The 19,132-nt window shown below is 45.8% G+C and overlaps 2 protein-coding genes across 2 annotated transcripts; both read right to left on the bottom strand.

Moving 5' to 3' along the window:
- Positions 1-70: 70 nt before the first annotated feature.
- On the bottom strand, positions 71-2,798 carry LOC136492495 (uncharacterized). Its single transcript, XM_066488495.1, has 3 exons — positions 1,965-2,798; positions 1,278-1,884; positions 71-1,191 (listed from the first exon to the last, which is right to left on the bottom strand). The coding sequence occupies exons 1-3, from the start codon at positions 2,796-2,798 to the stop codon at positions 71-73; spliced, it is 2,562 nt and encodes an 853-aa protein (XP_066344592.1).
- Positions 2,799-10,749: 7,951 nt separating this feature from the next.
- On the bottom strand, positions 10,750-16,206 carry LOC136494055 (plant UBX domain-containing protein 7-like). The gene is made up of 10 exons (XM_066490195.1): positions 15,992-16,206; positions 15,751-15,899; positions 15,552-15,683; positions 13,155-13,317; positions 12,665-12,742; positions 12,512-12,580; positions 12,185-12,328; positions 11,944-12,046; positions 11,295-11,572; positions 10,750-11,218 (listed from the first exon to the last, which is right to left on the bottom strand). The coding sequence occupies exons 1-10, from the start codon at positions 16,094-16,096 to the stop codon at positions 11,054-11,056; spliced, it is 1,386 nt and encodes a 461-aa protein (XP_066346292.1). The 5' UTR covers positions 16,097-16,206; the 3' UTR covers positions 10,750-11,053.
- Between the last annotated feature and the right edge of the window lie 2,926 nt (positions 16,207-19,132).

Raw genomic sequence — 19,132 nt, 5'->3', positions numbered from 1 at the left:
CCATGTTATCAACTTACACTTACTGCACTTGGCTTTAGATTAAGAACAGTGCTGGCAAGAAATGGATCACTTACTGCACTGATTGCTCAGGAGGTGTAGGCTCAGTTGGAGTTGTCTTCTTCTTGCTAGTTTGTTTCCCCTTGGTGGAGGCCTTTCTCTTCTTCTTGGCTGGCTCTTCTGTTGTTTCTATGATCTCAACAACCTTTGGCTTATAAGTCCTTCTCTTCTTCTTTGGAGGTGCAGGTGGTGGTGCATCAGGGTCTGTAACAGTTTCATTGCAGGTTTTCTGCAGGTATCCAAATCCACCACACCTTTTACACCTTCTCCTGCCCTTGCTGCTGGAGCCACCTTCTTCAACTCCAACTATCCTTCTCTTCCTTGGCCTTCCTGCTGCTCTGTTGCATTTAGGTGGAAGGAGGTTGAAGCCAAGGTTCAGCTTTTCCCATTCATCCTTGCTTGGCATTGGAGGCACTGGAGTTGCATAGGCTGCTTTGAACATGTCTACAGAATAGTAGTGGTCAACATAGTCCTCTAAGTCTACCCTTCTAGTGCCAATGAAAGCTAGGGCATGAACACATGGCAGACCAGTTAACTGCCAACCTCTACAGGTGCACTCTCTCTTGTCTAGATCAACAATGAACCTCCAAGGGACCAGGTCCTTGTTGACTCCTCCAACTTCACCAACCATTGGGCCACTCTTGTGAATGTTGTACTTCAGATTTCTACTTTTGTTGTGCAGCTCCTTCATGACAGCTGGCAGAATCTTGAAGGTAGAAAACTTGGACAGCAGTTGCATCCTGGTGCAAAATCTCTCCATGATCAACTGCCTTATCTTGTCCATTAGCTCTACAACAGGTAATGACTTCTCTTCCCTGATCCAACTGTTGAAAGTCTCTGCTATGTTGTTTGTGACATAGTCACATTTGCTTGCTGTGCTAAACTTACACCTTGCCCATAGCTGCTTGTGATTGTCCTGCAGCCACCTAGTTGCCTTGGGGCATGCCTTGTCCATCTCATTCCAGTGCCTATCATGGGTTGTCTGTCTATAGCACCTTGATGCAGGCCATAAGTTCCTCTCAAACACTTCTCCCCTAAACCTCTTCTGGAAATTCTTGACTAAATGCCTCATGCATTCTCTGTGCTCCACCCCATTACTGAAAACTTTGGTAACAGCCTTGTCTATTCCTTTGCCTATAGTTAGTAAGCATGGAAACAATGTCAGGTGGGGAACATACAACACTCAATTGAAAAACAAGAGCACAATGAATGCAACATACCTGCATCAGTTGAAATAACAAGACCATTTGGGGAACCAATAGCCTTGTGCAGCATCTTCATGAACCATTCCCAATTCTCCTTGGTCTCACTGCCAAATACTCCATAGGCCACTGGGAACATCCAATTGTGGCCATCTATCCCTACAGCTGATGCTAACTGTCCCTTCCACTTTGCTGTCAAAATTGTGGAATCAATTCCGAAATAAGGTCTGCAACCTTGCAGGAAGCCATCTATGCATGGCTTTAGTGCTACAAACATCCTACTGAATCTTCTCTTCTCATCTACAATCTCCCACTCAATCTCTACAACATTGCCAGGACTCCTCTTCTCAATCTCCCTTTTCCAAGAAAACACATGTACAAAGCTATCTTCCCAGCCACCCATGATCTCATCTAAGGCCATTTGCTTGCCGTCCCAAACCACGTAGTAGCTCAGCTGTACACAAAAATTCTCCTCCAACTTCTGCTTCAAATCTTTAGCTCCAATAGTTGGATCTTCCCTAAGCCAGTTTATAACTCTGTCCTTCACCCAGTGATTGTTAGCCATACAGTTGTTCTGGAATTTGCTTGTGCTGGCACAATTATGCTTGTGTGGTAGCTTCTTAATCTGTAGCCATCAACCAACGGTTATCACACAACAATTGATAACTAAATTAAACTAAATGAAGCATTACAAAGCTCACATACCTGCCATGTCTTGCCATCAGGTAACTGAGATGCATGAATCCTCCACGGACATCTCTGGGCCTTACAATATGCTCGGTACCTCCGTGACGCACTATATGGAACTACAAGTTCAACTTCATTAAGCACAGCATATTGTCTAATACATCTCTTAAAGCAGAAACCATCTTCAAAAGTAACACCAAGACCTATCTTAGGGTTATCTATGTCAGTGACATGAACAACACCGTCACAGTCCCTCCCATCATCCACAACTAATGGGTCATCATCTTCTGGGTCACTGTCAGGATAGTAAGCAGGGTCAGCATCACCATCATCATTGACCCCATCCTTGTACTTCTCATTCTCATCATCTACTCCTACATACTCCACTTCATCAGCCTCTCCCCAGTCATCTTCAGCAATATCTTCTTCTTCTTCAGCAATAGCATCATTATCTTCACCATCATTATCAAGATTAAGACCCTCATCACCATTAGCATCAGCCTCACAATTACCATCATCATTAAGATCAACAGCTTCACCATTGTCATCAGCTACTAGATTAGGCAGTACAAGTTCATCACTGAAGATCATAGCTATTGGTTGACAATTAACCTGACTCTCCTGAGTGATAATAACAGACTGAGAAGACTTTAGCAAACGAGGACCAGTGTCAACAACATGTACAGTCAGTGGCACCTTCCTACTATCCCAATACACATCAAATGCATGTAACAGAGCAGAATCAGAATCTATGCGCACTGTCTCATCCTTGGTTTTGTCAAAGAAGGTGACCTGCAGTTCTTGGTCGACCCCATGGACTATCTCCTCACCAAGGCACCCAAGAAACCCCATCCAAGAGAATTTATCCTTGTCTACCACACGAATGTAATTAGCAGTTACATGATAATCATCGAGCCCATCTGCTCTTTGCTCTACATATGCAGGTACGCTAATCGCCAGTCTACACGCGGAAGTCGGATCCATCCTAAATCAACACAAAGGATAACAACCAAACTAAATGATTTCAAAACCGCAAGCATTCTACCACATCCGCAGGCATTCATCTGCAAATAGTAGGGATTCAAAAGACTCACCCTTTCACTAGCCATTTGAATTGAGGAACCCTAGGCAGAGACCTAGGGCACTGCCCGTTCTTCGAGCTGGGGGACTTCATCTTCGGGGCGCGGGGGAACTATAGATCCTCAACCCCCCATGGCGGATGACGGCCGAGGCTCGATCTGTCAGCGACGGCGGGCACTGGGTGGATGGCGGCGCGACGAGCAGTGGAGACGAGTGGGTGGCGGCGCGATTGGGAGTGACGACGGCAGCAGGATTGGGGAAAGCCTGGAACCCTAACGACGGAGTCGGGTGCGGGCCGGCCGTTTTAAGTGGGTCGAACCAGACCAGGTTGGGACGGCGCCAAGTATGGTTCAGGGGCACCCGATGTCCAAAACGAAGTTTTCTCTCTCCAAAACCGGGTGCAACTGGGTTGCGGTGCCCACTGGCAGTATTTCCAAAAACCAGAGTGTCTCACGGCAAAAGATGAAAAACGCAGTGTCCTCCAGCAAAGACGCGCCATTTGGCATGTCCAATAGCAAAATTTCCCTATATAAATTGAGTTAAACTCTAAATTATTGTAAACTTGATTTGGGGGTGGGGTACTCCTGAATTGCGCATTCTTTTGGGATAACAAGAGTACTTGGCCAGTTGGCTTGTTGGCTTTACCAAAGGATCGAGCAGCGGAAAAGGCCTCTGGTATGGTGCGCTGAGCCTGACTGACTGCATGCTTGAGCTCCACAGTCACAGCCACAGCCAACCTTTGCCGTAATCGGCGGCGCAGTGGAGTACACGTACTGAACGTACCCCAGGGTGGAGTACAGGATATGCCAGGTATGCACGGGCATACCCTGCAGATCCAGCACGTATTGGAGTATATATACTCAGTCTGTTCGCTTGTTGGTTTTAGCCAGTCCAAACCAGTCAGCCAACAGTATTTTTCTCTCACAGCAAATCAGCACCAACTAGCACAAATCAGCTCAGAAAACAACCAGCGAACAGGCCGACTATTTGAAAAACAAAACAAAACAAAACAAAAGAACACTCACCTGTAGGCTAGAGAACTGAAAACGAACGCAACGCTAGCAGCCCAGCTTTGCCGAATGGTCGTTGCAGCTTTGCTGCTTTTCTCCAGGGTCCAGGGCCATGCGCCCAGAGTCACACGGATGGGAGATCTAGGACCCCAGGTCCTATCGTGGTGACACCTTGGCAAGTCCTGACAACTAACGCGGTGACGCCTTGGCTTCTGGAATCCAACACACCATCTGCCCTCATCCATTCATCTACCGCAAGTTTGGAGCTAGGGAGCTCGGTTGTTGTCTGCTAGCTGCGCGTGCATGGCTAACCAGCAAAGGCGACTATACGAGACACCAAGACATAATTCAATATTTGCCCTTTTCTTTTCTTTTTCATATAGAAAAATCTTGTCTACTTTCATTGCTAACAACATTGAGTCATCCCTACGATGCAAGTTTTACCACTGCTACTGAATTACTATTACCAAATTATGTTCCAAATTTAGCTATTATTACCGAATTACGTTGCCAATTTTACTACCATTACCAAATTACTAAATGATTTGCTGAATTATATAGAATTTTTTTTGAACAACGTACCCCGAGATAAAATCCTAGTTTCGCTACTCCACCTACCACAGTACAGTACGCTGGATGCAAGCAAAAATTTTACTGCACGGGCGCAATGACGAGAATGCCCTCGCCGGGCGGTGGCAGCTGGGGATCAAGCGGGCTACGTGGGCCGTAGCGTGGTCTATGGACTACTGGTACTGGTAGTTGCCAGTATACATGAGGGGGGAGAGAGAGAGGGGGAGACGGGTGGACCGCTGCGTTGTCGGCTTCCGGCCATCATCTCCCAGTCAGCCCCACAGCCCAAGGAGGAGAAGGACCAGGCCTGGTGGGCCCTTTGTCCCGATCCGGCGATCCGGCTCTACTCCTCTTCCTCTCTGTCTAGGGGCAGCCTGGTCTTTCCGCGCCCGCTGACTGGATGGGTAATAGGATTGGACTGGACTGGGTGGCTCTACCAATTTCATGACAAAACTGGGATTTCAGATACCCGTGACGGATTGTTACAGGAACGACAAAAGCGTGATGTCCCAGTCCCGCTTCACATCCTAACTTAACCCTGGGCAAATTACCCGCTACCCAATACCCGAACCCGAACCCAAACTACCCAAATCTGATCTACCCGTTTATAATTTCGGATAGTGATTCCAGATACCCGAAATTAGTTCAGAAAATTCAGGTAACACCGCCCAGTACCCGATTTACCCATATTACCCGATTTACCCATATTTCAGATGTGCAAAAGAGCAGCAAGAACAAATAGCCCTACCTCCTGTCTTTCCTGTTTCCTCTTCTATTTGTGTTGTGACTCTATTTTTAACATTTCTGTACTTGTGAAGTGTGAACTTATGGTCTTATGCTATCTGGTACTGTTAGTACTTTGCTTATACATTTTTCTCTATGAAATGCTGGAAACTTGGAAAAAAAATTGATTAACTGAATGCTGCTGAAATTCTGTACAAATGATGGTTTTTCTGAATATCGGGTAGTTCGGGAATACTCGAACCCGAATTATCGGGTACCCAAAAATTTCGGGTAGTGGTTTTTCGAGGCTGAATTCGGGTAACGTTTTCCATTACCCGAATTTCTTATTACCCGAACTACCCGACCCGAAAAATTCGGGTAACCCGAACGCCTAGGGTTATCCTAACTAGTATAGGTCGAGCTAGTTTTTTTCCTTCTTTTCTTAGATGCACCAAATATAAGTCTCTCATCACTCTTTATTTTTCTCAAATTTCCCATGTCCGCATCTACTTAAATAAATGAATATCATTGTTATGCACTCGTCTCTTTCCGTTGATTATTCAAGTGCCCAAGTCTAAATTAACAACTAAGTTCAATCTATATAATCATGAACCCTCCCTCTATCTCGACATGTAGCCCACATCCACATACAATTATAATATCTATTTATCTATGTAAACTATATATCCCCTTAACACAGGCACATGATCCACTAATTTGTTGTTTACCTATATGGGCATCCACATTACCCACTTGAAATTCATTTATAACAGCTTATCCTTTCATGCAAGTAAATATAAAGTCGTTTAATTTCATTGTAAATCATATGTAATCTCTAGAACAATGCACAGGATATTCTCCTAGTTTAAGATAAAGGAAACACCCTACATAGGTGCCAGCTATATAGGCCCCGTTCGCTTGTCTTAAATTTGGCTTGTTCGGCTTGTTTTTTCAGCCGGAACAGTATTTTTCTCTCACAACAATTCAGTCGGAACAGTGTTTTTCAGCCAGTTTCAGCCAAAATTCAGACCAGCGAACGGGGCCATAATATGGTCCAAATCACCTATTTTTTTTTGGGGGGGGGGGGCTAGAATGTCAAGACACAACTAAAAGAAAATATACCAATATAACCGTGATTTTGCAAAAAAAAATACTGGGCTTGTTTTGACATAATAGTGCATATCACTGTGCTCCCTTCGTCCTGAAAAGTATTACATGATTTATAAAAATATTTTATCAACACTTGTATCAGAAATATAATCTTTATAAAAATATATTTCAATAGTTTAATGATATTTAATAGTATGATCTTGATACTTATTCGTGTATTAATAATTTTATTTTATATGTGTTTAGTTGAATTTGAAATTTTGACTTGTTGATAAACAAATTATGGCGTTTTTTTAGGACTGAGGGAGTAGTGCCTAAACATCTGACATTAAAGTTAGAGGATCAGGTGGTGCCAAACCGAGCCATGGCGTATCTAGTTTAATGGTACTCATGGTGGTGAACCGGTGATTTTCGGGACAGGATCACAGGACACAGGAGGTGGTGAACGTATGGATATGTCCTCCTTTTGGTGTCAGAAAAGCCTGACACTCTCGGCTGTCACCGCTCTCAGGTCCGTAGTCAAAGTTCCTTGACCGGATGGGGATTGGAGAGAGAGAGAGAGAGATGCCAGCAATGCCATATCATATCCTATGCCACCAGCCACCACCATTTGGCCGTAGGCCGTAGCTGCCCTCTCTCCCCAAAATGCCCCTGCCGTTCCCTTCCCTCCCCGCTCCCCGTACAACACCACAGTCCACAGCTTGAAACTTGGCAAGTGTAAACTCTTCTGTGCACTACTGTAGCTTGTAGCATGTGGTACAGTAGTAGTAGCTGGTAGTATGGACTTCTTTCTGCTGGTGAGTGCTGATGGTAAGAAATTGTTGCCGTAGTCGTAGTAGTACTTGTGGCTTTTCTGTCGGCACTTCCCCTTGCTCAAAAAAACTCAAACCAGTAGCGTACCACTAGTCCACTACTACTGTTTTTTTTTTGCTTGTTTCTAGCCAACTAACAGTATTTTTTCTCACATCAAATCAGTCAACAGTACTTTCAGTCATAGTTTATAAGCCAAACACGACCCAGCGAACAGTCTGCATATCTATCGTATGTACGCACGCATGTGCAAACAAAACATTGTACTTGTACTCAAGATCCTCGTATATGTCATCAGGAGTGAAGGCAAAAAAAAAACTCCAACCCAAGTCGACAGCTTCTGTAGAAAGTAGAAGCCCGGCCCAGAGTGCGTGCTAGCTCCAGACTACACTACTACGTATGGTAGTACTACACTGGTGCGCTAGCTTAGCTGCCTGGTGGGCCCCACCACGAGCGTACAACGCCTCCCTCAGCCCCTCTAGCTGTGTCCTGTGTGGTGTGGTGTGGTGGTAGTAGTACTGTACTGGCGGTGCTGGAGCTGGAGTAGTACGTGCTGGACTACTGGTGGTGCTGGTGCAGCAGCGGCGAGCCCGCCCTCAGCATTGGATTCTAGCTCCACTACACACCCACAGAGCACAGACCCACTGATCACTGAGGGCAGCCACCGGCCAGTCAGCCGGCCGGCCGGCCGGCCGGCTCTGTAAAAGCTACTAGGCGCAGCATGCAAGCAGTGCAGTGCAGGCAGGGGATCCCGGCCGGCCGGCCCGCCCGCGCATGCAATGCAAGCTGTAAAAGGCACGATCCTCCACGCACGCACCGCAAGCCGATTGGCGATGGATCGTCGTCGTCCCCAAGCACGATCCCGTTCCGTTCGACGGCCGATCGAGCTGCGCTGCCGGTCGTCAGCCGTCAACCGTCACGCGCCGGTGCAACGCAAAAGGTAGCCGGCCGGCCAGAGATGCGGCCAAAAAGTGCATGCAGTACTTGGTCGCTGTGCTCCGTGCACGAGCCCGGCCAAAATGCCCGATGGCTGCTGGATGGAGGGCGGTCCAGTCCAGTCCAGGGTCCAGGCCAGGCCCCCCTACTAGGCTACTAGGGTCTCCAGTCTCCCTCCACTACTAACGCATGCAGGGCGCCCAGTGTAGTGAAGTGGCACTGGAGGATGCCAATAACTCCAGGCTGTCAGAGAGTTCAGTTCAGAGCACGACGGGACGGCCACGGAGGTGCGGCCACGGAGGTGTGCTGCGGCGTGGAACAGTGGTCGGCCGCTAGCTCCAGCTCCGGGGAAGTCATTGGAATGCCGCCGGTGCCGGCTCGACGGCTCTATAAAATAAACCAACCTCCCTCCGTCAGCATTTGCATTTTTCCAAGGGCTAAGGTCCCTCTGGGAAGGGAGGAGAAACATAGAAAGAATATAGGGTTCCAATTCTTAAGGCTTCAGTTCCTGTAGAAGCTTTTTGTTTCTAGAAATTGATCATAGGAAAACTAAAGGAAAAAAATTATTTGCCTCTGATTGCATAGGAAAGTCACATGAGAAAGAAATACACTCATACCTCATGAAAAATTTTATGTGCATAAGGAGCGAGGACAAGCAAGGGATTAATAGCTGCAGCTGTTGTATAATCAAGCAGATGCTCTCCACTAATATTTTATTATGACATGATACCTTGGTTGAACAAAGAAGTAACATCAATTTGTTCTTAAGATCCTTTAGAATTTCTTAGTTTTTCCTGTGGCCTAGCCAAACACATAATTCTACATAATTTTTATGTTTTTAATTTCTTAGGATTGCATAGTATTCTCACATTATTTCTGTATTATTTCTATTTACGGTCTGGAAGGAGAGGAACAGCAGGTGTTTTGTTCGCAGCCGCGGCTGTCGGCTCTCATCTGCGTCGAGGCGATCCATCAAGGAAATGAATGGATCACAGCGGGCTTTACTGACTTGGCAACGTTTCGAAGCTTGTTGAGCACCTAGACTGCCAGTTAAGTCGCACAAAATCTTTCAAAATGTAGTCCACTGATGTCTTTGAGTTGGGCTTTGCACAACCTAGTGCTCAGCCGTGGCCGCGGAAGGTATTAGGCGATTTGTAACGATTCTATTTCTCTCTTAATGAAATACGTGTCAAAAAACATGTTCCGAAAAAAATATTTCTATTCATGTGTTTTCTCATTCTTGCGTTCCAAAGAGGGCATTAAGCTAAGTTTATTTTGTCACGTAGGTGAGGGAAATGTAAAAAAAAAAAAAGAACCATTGTCACGTAGTAGGGGTTAAGAGGCAGCACCTCAATTTACCATTGAAGATGTCCTTAAAGCGTTGGCAGCGGTCTAGGAGGCAGCAGAGAGAGATGCCGAGAATTCACGAAGCGAGGCTCGGCCGTCGGGTGCAATAATTCCGGGCCAGCCAGCAGCTGCGTGCTGTGGCCTGTGGCTGCCCACAGCGTGTGTTTGCGAGTGGCAGCAGGGGTGGCACCGGCCAATGCAACAGGGGGGTGGTGCGGGCCAGAGGCAAATCATAAGCGGCGGGCCCACGCGAGCAGTCAAACGTGGCCGGTCAAAACCCCCCCATTCCCACAGGCAGCCTGCAGGCCGTTACCCCACACTAGCACTGCTACGTGTACGACGGCGTTGCATGTCTCTCTCTACGGTCCACCTCTGTACTGTCCCAGCACAGGCAGGCAGTCAGGCACAGCTAGAGTGAGTGTGCGAGACAGCAGCGGCAGCCTGCGCCGAGTTCCAGCCCCAGCCCATCCCCGTGCATAATGTGCTGCCGAGCTGGGCACTTGTGTGTGCGTGTTTTTTACGGGCTCATTCACGGCTGCTGTTACCCCACCATGTTACTAGTAATATGTTACCGTTCGTACGTAGTACTGGTGTTGGTGTACCAAGTCCTGCGCGTACCGCGTGCTCGTGCATGCATGCTCCAGACATCTCGGTCCGGACTCCCGGATCCGAGCAGCCGAGCACGCCGCTGCGCTGAGACAGGGGCAGGCAGTCCTGCGCTGCATCTGCATCTGCACGCGGTCCTGTGCAGGCAGGTTTGAGCGGCTGCCGTGTGTGAGAGGTTGGATGGAGCACACAAAGGCCCCATATCTGCACATTCATGGCTCCATCGGAATCGGATCCAGGTCCAGCTGATACATTAGCTGTTGCAAACGCACGAACTCCGGTCAAACCAGGAGAGCGAATTCAGCAACGTGCCGCCGCATGTCGCAACAACTTGTGGATCGCTGCTCGAGGCGCTCGGAGATGGAACGGCCCTCGTTCGGCAGCAGCTAAACTGAAGCCTGAAGGTACGCAAAGGCATGGAGTCTGGGTTCTTGAGCAAAGGAGCATGCCACCCCAAACAAAACAAGCACGAACAGCTGAATTTCCTTGGCCGCGAAGCAGATCGGATCAGCGTTCGGCACATGGGGAAGTACAGAGCCATAAATCTGATTGCGGCGATGCCTGCCTGCCTGCATCTCTTTCAGCATTTGACATGGCGGGAGGGAAGCATCAAAGCAAGCATCAGACCAGGCATGCACCAGACTGAATGTGTGATAAATATGTGCATTAAATAGAGCTAAGCCCTACCGGGGACAGGGATGTAGTATATGGACACAGGAACGAGCGGCAAAAGGAGCATTTCCACACACAGCCCAGGGCAGACAGATTTTTGTCCTCGGCTCCAAGCTCCAGTGGAGCAAAAGATAAGAGTCAAGAGTTAACCCTCCAGGAAAGAAAATAACTAACAGACCATCTTCAAGCCCATCCCCAAACACTTCCCGACCGAGATGGCTTCAAAGCGCAAGATGGAAGCGGTCAGTCCCACAAGAGGTTGATCATCGAGTTGGCCAGCCCGGCTTCCTTGAAAGTTTGGTCGCTTCCGAACTCCAGTTTCTGGGATGCTCCAGGAATGGCCTGTACGAAGTGGAAAGCCCTCTTCTCCCCGTCCTCAACCTGAGGAGCGCATAATGACCACAAGAGCTGCAGCAGAGAGAGCACCAGTGAGGAGGGGAAGCAAGGAAATGAAATCAGAAAACAAAAATGACGGAGGTGTAACCTTGATAGGATCTGTGTGAAGAAAGTTTCTTTGGATCCTCCGATTGTTCGGTAGCCGAATCGCAACCCTGCAGAGAAGGTCCCTGCTTCCTGTAGGTTCTTCAGGGAGAGGAGGATAATCAGGCTTGATTTTTAAGCTGGGCTCATTGTCCACCTCAGGTTCAGCTTCAGCCATGTCATCACTAGCGTCTGATGCTTCAATGACTTCTTTACTCTCCTCTAGCGAAGCTGCTACTGCCCGTGCTAGTTCTTCATCTTCATCCTCAACAGCTATTTTGCCTAAAATGGAATCAAAAGGCATTGTGATTATAGTTCTTTTGGTAACCAGCTACGGTAGGAAATGTCTTGCAGGTAGGCAGATGATAGCAGCTAGGATAAAACTGTCCAGAAAATCATGTACAAATAGCATAAGAAAGCGGCATGATACAATCATACAATGAAAACTACATGCAGTGTCCTTGCTAGTTTTTGAAATGCAGATATCCATAAATTTGGAAAACAATGAATGTTATTTTATGACAAATTATGTGGTCCATGCATTTGATATGGTTACATCATATGGTTATGAAAATGGCATCTTCCTAGTCTATTTTCAAACAACAAACAAAAGTAATACCACTGCGGATTAAAAAGAACAATCCAACTCCTACCTTGCTTGCCCGAAGAAGCTTCCTGATCAACTTTCCTTGGGCGCTTTTGAGGTTGAGCTGCATGGTGCTCCTTCGGACCTTTATCCAGGTAAGGTAGTAAATCCTAGGTAAAGGACACGATTAGAAAGAATTAACAAGGAACATCAAGGCTATAGTACATCTTATAATTCAAGTTTGTGTGCATCCATACAGGCTACAAATACAGTGCAGCATGATAAATGAGAGAATAGTATCAACATACCTCGAGTAAACGGTCTGGGTGAACCATTCCATTCCAAGCATGTATTTTTTGCCCAGTGACAGGGTCAATTAGAAGAATAGCAGGCATGGACACCAAATGGTAGTAGGTGCATACCTTCCTCCCCTCACTGGTGTCATAATAAACCTATATTAACACATTAAAAACATATTAATAGACAGGTGTACAGAAATGAGTCCATCTAGGGGGAAAACGAGAGCTATTTAACAGACAACATTATGTCAATATAGATCCTAACATGTCAAAAGGAAATGTAATGAGAGAATCAGATCGCTGAATGAGATACAGAAGCAGAAAGGGAGGACGAACCTGCCAGAAAATAAAATTTGACCGAATTAGTTGAGCCACCGCTTCGTTTCCCCAAGTATCTCGATTAAGCTTAAATAAAGGCCAGTTCAAAAGTCAAAACTTGGAGTAATAAACTTAAGGACCAACATTACACTACAAAATGACTGAGCTTACCATGTGAGAGCTAAATTCCTCTGTTGACTGCAAATTGATTAATAGCCATTTGTCCAGGGAAGAAGCCTCTAACTTTGCCTACATTTGGGGGGAAAAGATAAGAATGAGAAATATCAGCAATTTTAAGGATCACATGGAGTTTCAGCTCAAAGGTAGTTTATGTGCACAAGTTGTTGAACAATAAATGTGAAAGAACACTATTATAGACATCAATCCACTATATTGCCAACAAAACACATCCTAAAATATACAGTATTATATGGTATTATTTCATTTTTTAAAGGAGACTTTAAAGAATAATTAACCAACAAACACCGAACTAATTGCTCTATAGCTATGCGTGTTCAACAAATTCATCAGCCAATTGAGATACAGGCATAGTGGCAATTAAAGTTGTGCAGTTTTCCATATATGCAAACAACAAAATAGTGACCATACATTTTCACAAGCATATAAACTAATGAGTTGATATAATTGATATACAGCTTACCTTGTCAAAGGGTCCATTGAACATCAAAGAAAAAGGCGGACGGTATAAAGAAGCAAGATTATCACCAGAACTAGATGTAGCATTCTGGTCAGAGTCCCAAACAGCGGATTGTCTTGCTTCTTGTTCAAAGTTACGAAATGCAGCTGGTGCATTAGGTCGCATGCTGCGAAAAAAGAAAGGCCATCATACTCAAATTAATGGAACAATTTAGTTTTAGCAATCAACGGTAATAGTATAGAAGTTCAAATACACCACGGTAGTCTGGAACATGAAACTATATATTGCCACATGTAAAGCAACAAGCGCTTACTTAAAATGCCAATCCAGAACAAAAGGTTATAATAGAATATAAATTTGATGTAGCCATGCCCAAGCTAACTACAAATGAAAAAACAAACATGGAAATAATTTTACACCTAGCTACCAAGAAAAGGAACCATCTCTAATCAATTCTTCAATTATATCATTAAAGATTATTATTTAAGACAAATGCTTGTCACAAACAACAATATTAGCATACATTTCCTTTTCTTTGGCAATGGAAAACAAAAGGTCAGTTGGCGGTAGTACAACTGTTGTCACCATAAAGTGAAAAAGAAACATGGATCGAGATGCCACATGATGCTAAATGAGCCAAATTGGTTGCGAGCAATATTGGTATCCAGTAAAACACAATTGCATCATTCAGTTACAGAAAAACTTATAATAATGTATCAAAGGAGCAGTAATTCTTTTGCATTACAATACAATGGCTGCATTTATTTTCTTCTTAAGGACCTTCCTTAATAAGGAGGCTCAATCATAAAAGCATAGCATATAGGAGCGACAACATGCAAACTTTTTTGTAAGTTCTAGCGTAACCATGGTTGTCCACCAACATAATCACAGCTAATATATAAATAACTTGATGAGTCCTTGGTTTTGCATATGCCTCAAAAGATGTAAACTCAGGTAAAGTTATTTAAGCTTCAGTACGCCATATAGGCATAAACACTCCAAAAAAACTGCATGTTCGCAGAATGGTAAAATTAACTCGGATGCCATACAACATTTGGCTTACTAGTGGGATTACCAATGTTGTAGTTATGTCCAAGGCAAACAACGAGAGACTCAATAACCAAACATGCAGAATTCACTGGTTACAAACTATTAGGTAGACATGATGACTGTCATTAGGGATAAAAGAACAGATATAACAGAACACCTCGAGCATCTCCCAGAGCTCCTTGAAACAACTCCCTAATTCATTTTGTTTTTTGCAAAAAGGAAATAAGACAGCCCTCCAACAGTTTTGTATCTGGACTCCCTAGGGATAAGCACTTGGTAAATCTCCAATTCAACTCCCAGATATTCATGTGTGTTCCACGCTTGCTATCGGCACTTGGCGCCAGTTTTCCTCTCCAGCACCCAGTTTTTTTTATCACTAGGAAGCAATTATCGGAGAAAGGCAAAAATGGAGCTCTTGGAATAATCCATGCTTTGCCAAGTGATATTTTAGGAGCTCTTGGAGATTCTCTTAGTTGCCACTAGAAAACAGTACTGACTGTAAGGGAACATACAAGCAAAGGCTATTGTAAATACACTTAAAGAGAGAAAAGATGCTTTCCCTTACTCCCGCACAGAAATCGCCTTATTCTCACGCGATTTCCTTCCAGCCCGCAGATAGGGAACGAAGGAAGGCGGGATTTTATTGCGCCAGATCGATTTCTTCCCAAGCGGGCGCAGGCGCTTCCTTTTCCCCTCGCGTGACCGCTCGAGGCTGTTCGTGAGTAAGGCGACCGCCGCAGCCTCCTTGGTGATGCCTCGGATGCCTAACGAGAAAGGTGGACGCCATATGCTCGCATAGCTAGACGACCCGAACGCCAAGAAATTTTTCTCGCCTGGACGACTAGGCTACGCCAAGGCGACGCCTTTAAAACAGTGATCACGTGTCTGTTGAAGAGCTAAATCCACAATGGTAAAATTAATTTCCAGGCACTTGGCATAGCAGCGCTTGTCTTAAGCGTTTTTCGGCTCAAATGCAGACTGTGACATGTAACTTCTTTACAGACGTACTCAGTCTGTATGTGGCATGTTTTTGTGCTGCTCTCGAGCGCCCAACTCCACAGGAGAACACAAGACCGTTCCAAGTGTCGGGCGCCAGGTGACGCAGCGACTCCGCCACGAAGCACCTGAGATCATAGGACTGCCCTCCACCGCGGCAGGTTCAGATAGAAACTGCCCATAAGCACATGTACATTTAGGTGCGCTGGCCAGATGGCATAGATTCTATGAGCACACCAGACATGGACATCAGCTAAGTTAAAATCTATTGGTGGTAAGCAAAATCGGCATGGCTCCAGGACTCAATGCTAACATGCAAAGTGCCAGACCGAAGCACCGTTATTTAATACTTACACAGACACGATGCCCTCGCCGTAGAGAGTCTCCCTCTTCACAGGCAGAGGCGCGCGAACGTCGTCGTCCTCCCCAACCCCAAATCCATTCAACATTGCATCGCCCAGTGCAGCCGCCGGGGGTGGAGCGAACCTGCAAATCGGATGCCCTCAACTCAATGATCCACCAAAAACCCAAAATCCAAACCTTGGCCGCCTACCTCATCGCCTCTTCCACCCCGGCCGCCGCCGCCAAAGCCGCCGTGGCCGCCGCAGCAGGCGGCGGGGCCGCCGGATGCGCAGCGGTGAGGGCGGACTCGCCGTCGATGTAGAACAGCTGCACCGCCTCCTCCAGGTGCCAGCTCGTCATCTGCGGAATGGAAACCCCGGGATCACAACGGACCAGATTGAATTGTGTAGAAGCTAAGGGGATTGGTTTTGGGGGGAGGGAGGAAACCAGACCTGTAGGAACTGGGTGGCAGTCTCGGGGGTCTGGCCGGCGGCGATCTCGAGGAAAGAGGAGACCAGGGTCTCCTTCTCCGCGGCCGTCGGGGGATCGCCCGCCATGGCGGCGAAGTCGCCTCGAGAGGATTATTTTTTTTCCTTCTCCTGCGGTCTGTCGGTGAGTAGGGGTTCGGTGGGACGGCGAGTGGGTGTGGGATTTAGGGGGTTGGGTGGGGAAGGACTAAGGAGTGGGAAGTATGGAAAGGGAGAAGTGGAAACGTGCGGGATGATGAAGACGACGAATGGAGTGCGTGCGGGTCGTCTGGGCCTGCTTGGAGGGGAAGAAAGAGCCCGTGGTATCAGTGGGTTCCCATCATGGGCCGCCTAAAACATTTCATGGGCATGCAAAACGGAATTCCCTGCTGTGTTGGGCTTGGGCGCCATGTTGAAGAACAACAATGTGAGAACACTGCTGGACCCAATGCAAAGTCAATACAAAAGTCAAAAGCACATCCTACCTAGCCCAAGTCACTGTGGTTTGTGTGTGGCACGCACACTCGACAAAGGTCAACTACGCTGTCACGAGCATGTTTCGACGCTGAGTGGATACCAAGTATTTTGTTATCTTAGAAAAATACAGTGACTTTATGAGATACGTACTTTAGTTTTAAAATTATAAGGTGTTTGGGTGCAAAGAATTTTGTAGTTTTTAAAACCACGGTACTTTTGAAATACTCTTGTTAAAACTATAGTATTTTTAGAGTTTTATTAGAAACTCCACTTGACACTCGTTTTTTTTTCTAAATCAAGATTTTGTATGTTTGTTATTTTAAAAACTAAGGGCCTATCAGTTTTTTTTTAAAAAAAAACTACTACGGTATTACAAAATTGTGGCTTTATAAGTCAAAGTTATATAAAACTGTGGTTTATGAGAGGTCATGAGTAAAGTCTCTAACTATAGTTTTTTTATAAAGCCATGGTTTTAAAGACTACCAGACTTGTTCTATCAAACACTTAGTACATTTTGAAAACCAAAGTATTTTTTTTAAGAATCAAAATACTTTTAGGACTATCAGACCCGTTTATTGTTGGCAAAAACCTTGTCATGGCAATAAATACATGGAAAACGGCAAAAACAAAAAAAAGGGATCCATAATATGATTTCCAAATCTTTTTTTCCTTTTGATTTTCTCCTTTTATTGTTTACTATCGTCTTAAGTCTGAGTAGATAGGTTTCTCTCCAAGAAACCAAGCAAATTAAGATACAGAAACGCTAGGATTAGGGCGTCTAGATGGTTATATCTTTCAGTGGGACGCCTCATCCACCACTAATTCTCCACTCTCGAGTTAATAAAAAAATCCCCACTCCCTGGTTGTCGGACGCTTGCATATCTTTCTTTTCTTGCTTGCTCTTTGCGCGGTTGCATCCATCCACATGTCTTCCTCGCCACCGTGCTTTGCTCCTAGCTCATCCCCACCAGCCTCAGTTCCCTCCCATGGAAGGCATCCATACATACGAACGAGTCTGCACCCCGCGACTCCCCACCCACCCTCTACGCCACCAATGTCCGCGACGCAGGCGAGCACACCGGTGACCTCTACGAGCCGCCCACCCACCCTATACGCCACCACCGCCCCATGCCACCCCCACCCCGCCCTCTGTGCGCTGTTGCCCAACTCTGCGTTGTCGGCGAGCACACCGGTGACCTCCATGCGCCGATGAGCCTCGATTCGTTGAAGCGACAAAGAGATGTTTTGCGCTGAAAGCGCGTATTGCAACTGTAAGTTTTAGGTGTTTTCAGAGGTATTTTGCAAGTATTTTATATCGATGTTGCAAAGTAGATCGGGATGTTGCAAATGTTGTAATGGCTATACACGTATGTTTCAAGTGTTTTATCTGGATGTTGCAGAAGTAGATCTAGATGTTGCATATACATGCATGTTGTAAGTGTATGTTTTCAAGTGTTTCAGGTGTTTTATACATATGTTGCAAGTATTTTATCTGATGTTGCATATGTTTTGCAATGGCTACACACGTGTTTTCAAGTATTTTTAGGTGTTTTCAAGTGTTTCATATGTACATTACAAGTGTTTCAGATGTATGTTGCAAGTGTTTCATTTGAATGTTGCAAAAGTAGATCTGGTGTTGTACATGTTGCAATGGGTCCACCTGTCGTAGCCGCCTGCAGTTGCTGAGGCGCCACCGTGGGTGACTGTGCGAGGGCCTGAGGCCAGCAAATGCATCCGCAACGCGTATCTAGAGGCAGGACAGGTGACTGGGACTTAGAGGTGTGACATGCAGACCATGCTAGACCCCCATGGTAGTGGTTGGGTTATGACCGGTGCCTGTAGAATAGGGAGGGGAGGCTGATGCAGTGACGTCACCCACAACTACGACTGGACTATGTGCGGGCCGTGTGAGCTGAGCGTTCGATATTTGAAGTTGCACCGAACGTTCGGGTGCCAGTAACTCCCATTAAGATAGCGCATATTCTCGCTACTATGGGTACAATCAGCTTTGCATCATGATGACGCATTTGGAGTTGGAACCCTTTACCCAGCTGTAAGGTCGAGATGGCAGACTAGAGGGGGTGAATAGTCCTTTCTAAAACTTAATCGCGTCGGCTAACCGAAACAAGTGCGGAATTAAAACTATCGGTCTAGCCAAGACTACACCCCTCTATTTATGTTCTCTAACACATTTCAAAGATACTAATTAAGCAATAATGGTATCGGGCTAGCTAGAGCTCACCTAACCAATTTTAGGAGCAAGGTCATACAAACCTATACCACTAGTACTTCAAGCAATGAGGGAGCTCCTACACATGCTAGTAAGCAAAAGCACAAAGCCAACTAAGCTCACTAGCAATGCTCAATAATAAAGCAACCAATGCCAAATTAGAGAGCACAAATACTTAGTTACATAAACTAAGCAATGTGATTAACAAGGTTACACAAACCAAATTAGCCACGCAAGGGAGCTACTTCTATGCTACACGAGCAAGAAGGTAACTAGTGAGCTACACAAGCTAACTAATTACAAGAGCAACTACACAAGCACAATGTATATAAAAGTAATCACAAGCTTGTGTAAAGGGATTGCAAATCAACGAGAAGAATAAGGTTGACATGGTGATTTTCTCCCGAGGTTCACGTGCT

This window comes from Miscanthus floridulus, chromosome 11 (genome assembly GCF_019320115.1).
Source record: "Miscanthus floridulus cultivar M001 chromosome 11, ASM1932011v1, whole genome shotgun sequence".
Taxonomy (NCBI): Eukaryota; Viridiplantae; Streptophyta; class Magnoliopsida; order Poales; family Poaceae; genus Miscanthus; species Miscanthus floridulus.
The sequence above is the reverse complement of the archived record's forward strand: the minus strand, read 5'-3'. Positions and strand labels throughout refer to the sequence as shown.

Coding starts and splice junctions, on each gene's coding strand:
- LOC136492495 (XM_066488495.1), bottom strand. CDS start 2,798: ATGGGGTTTCTTGGGTGCCTTGGTGAGGAGATAGTCCATGGGGTCGAC. Junction 1,885..1,964: donor CTGATGGCAAGACATGGCAG/GTATGTGAGCTT, acceptor TGATGGCTACAG/ATTAAGAAGCTACCACACAA. Junction 1,192..1,277: donor TGTTATTTCAACTGATGCAG/GTATGTTGCATT, acceptor TACTAACTATAG/GCAAAGGAATAGACAAGGCT.
- LOC136494055 (XM_066490195.1), bottom strand. CDS start 16,096: ATGGCGGGCGATCCCCCGACGGCCGCGGAGAAGGAGACCCTGGTCTCC. Junction 15,900..15,991: donor CTGCCACCCAGTTCCTACAG/GTCTGGTTTCCT, acceptor TCCATTCCGCAG/ATGACGAGCTGGCACCTGGA. Junction 15,684..15,750: donor GGGGTGGAAGAGGCGATGAG/GTAGGCGGCCAA, acceptor TCCGATTTGCAG/GTTCGCTCCACCCCCGGCGG.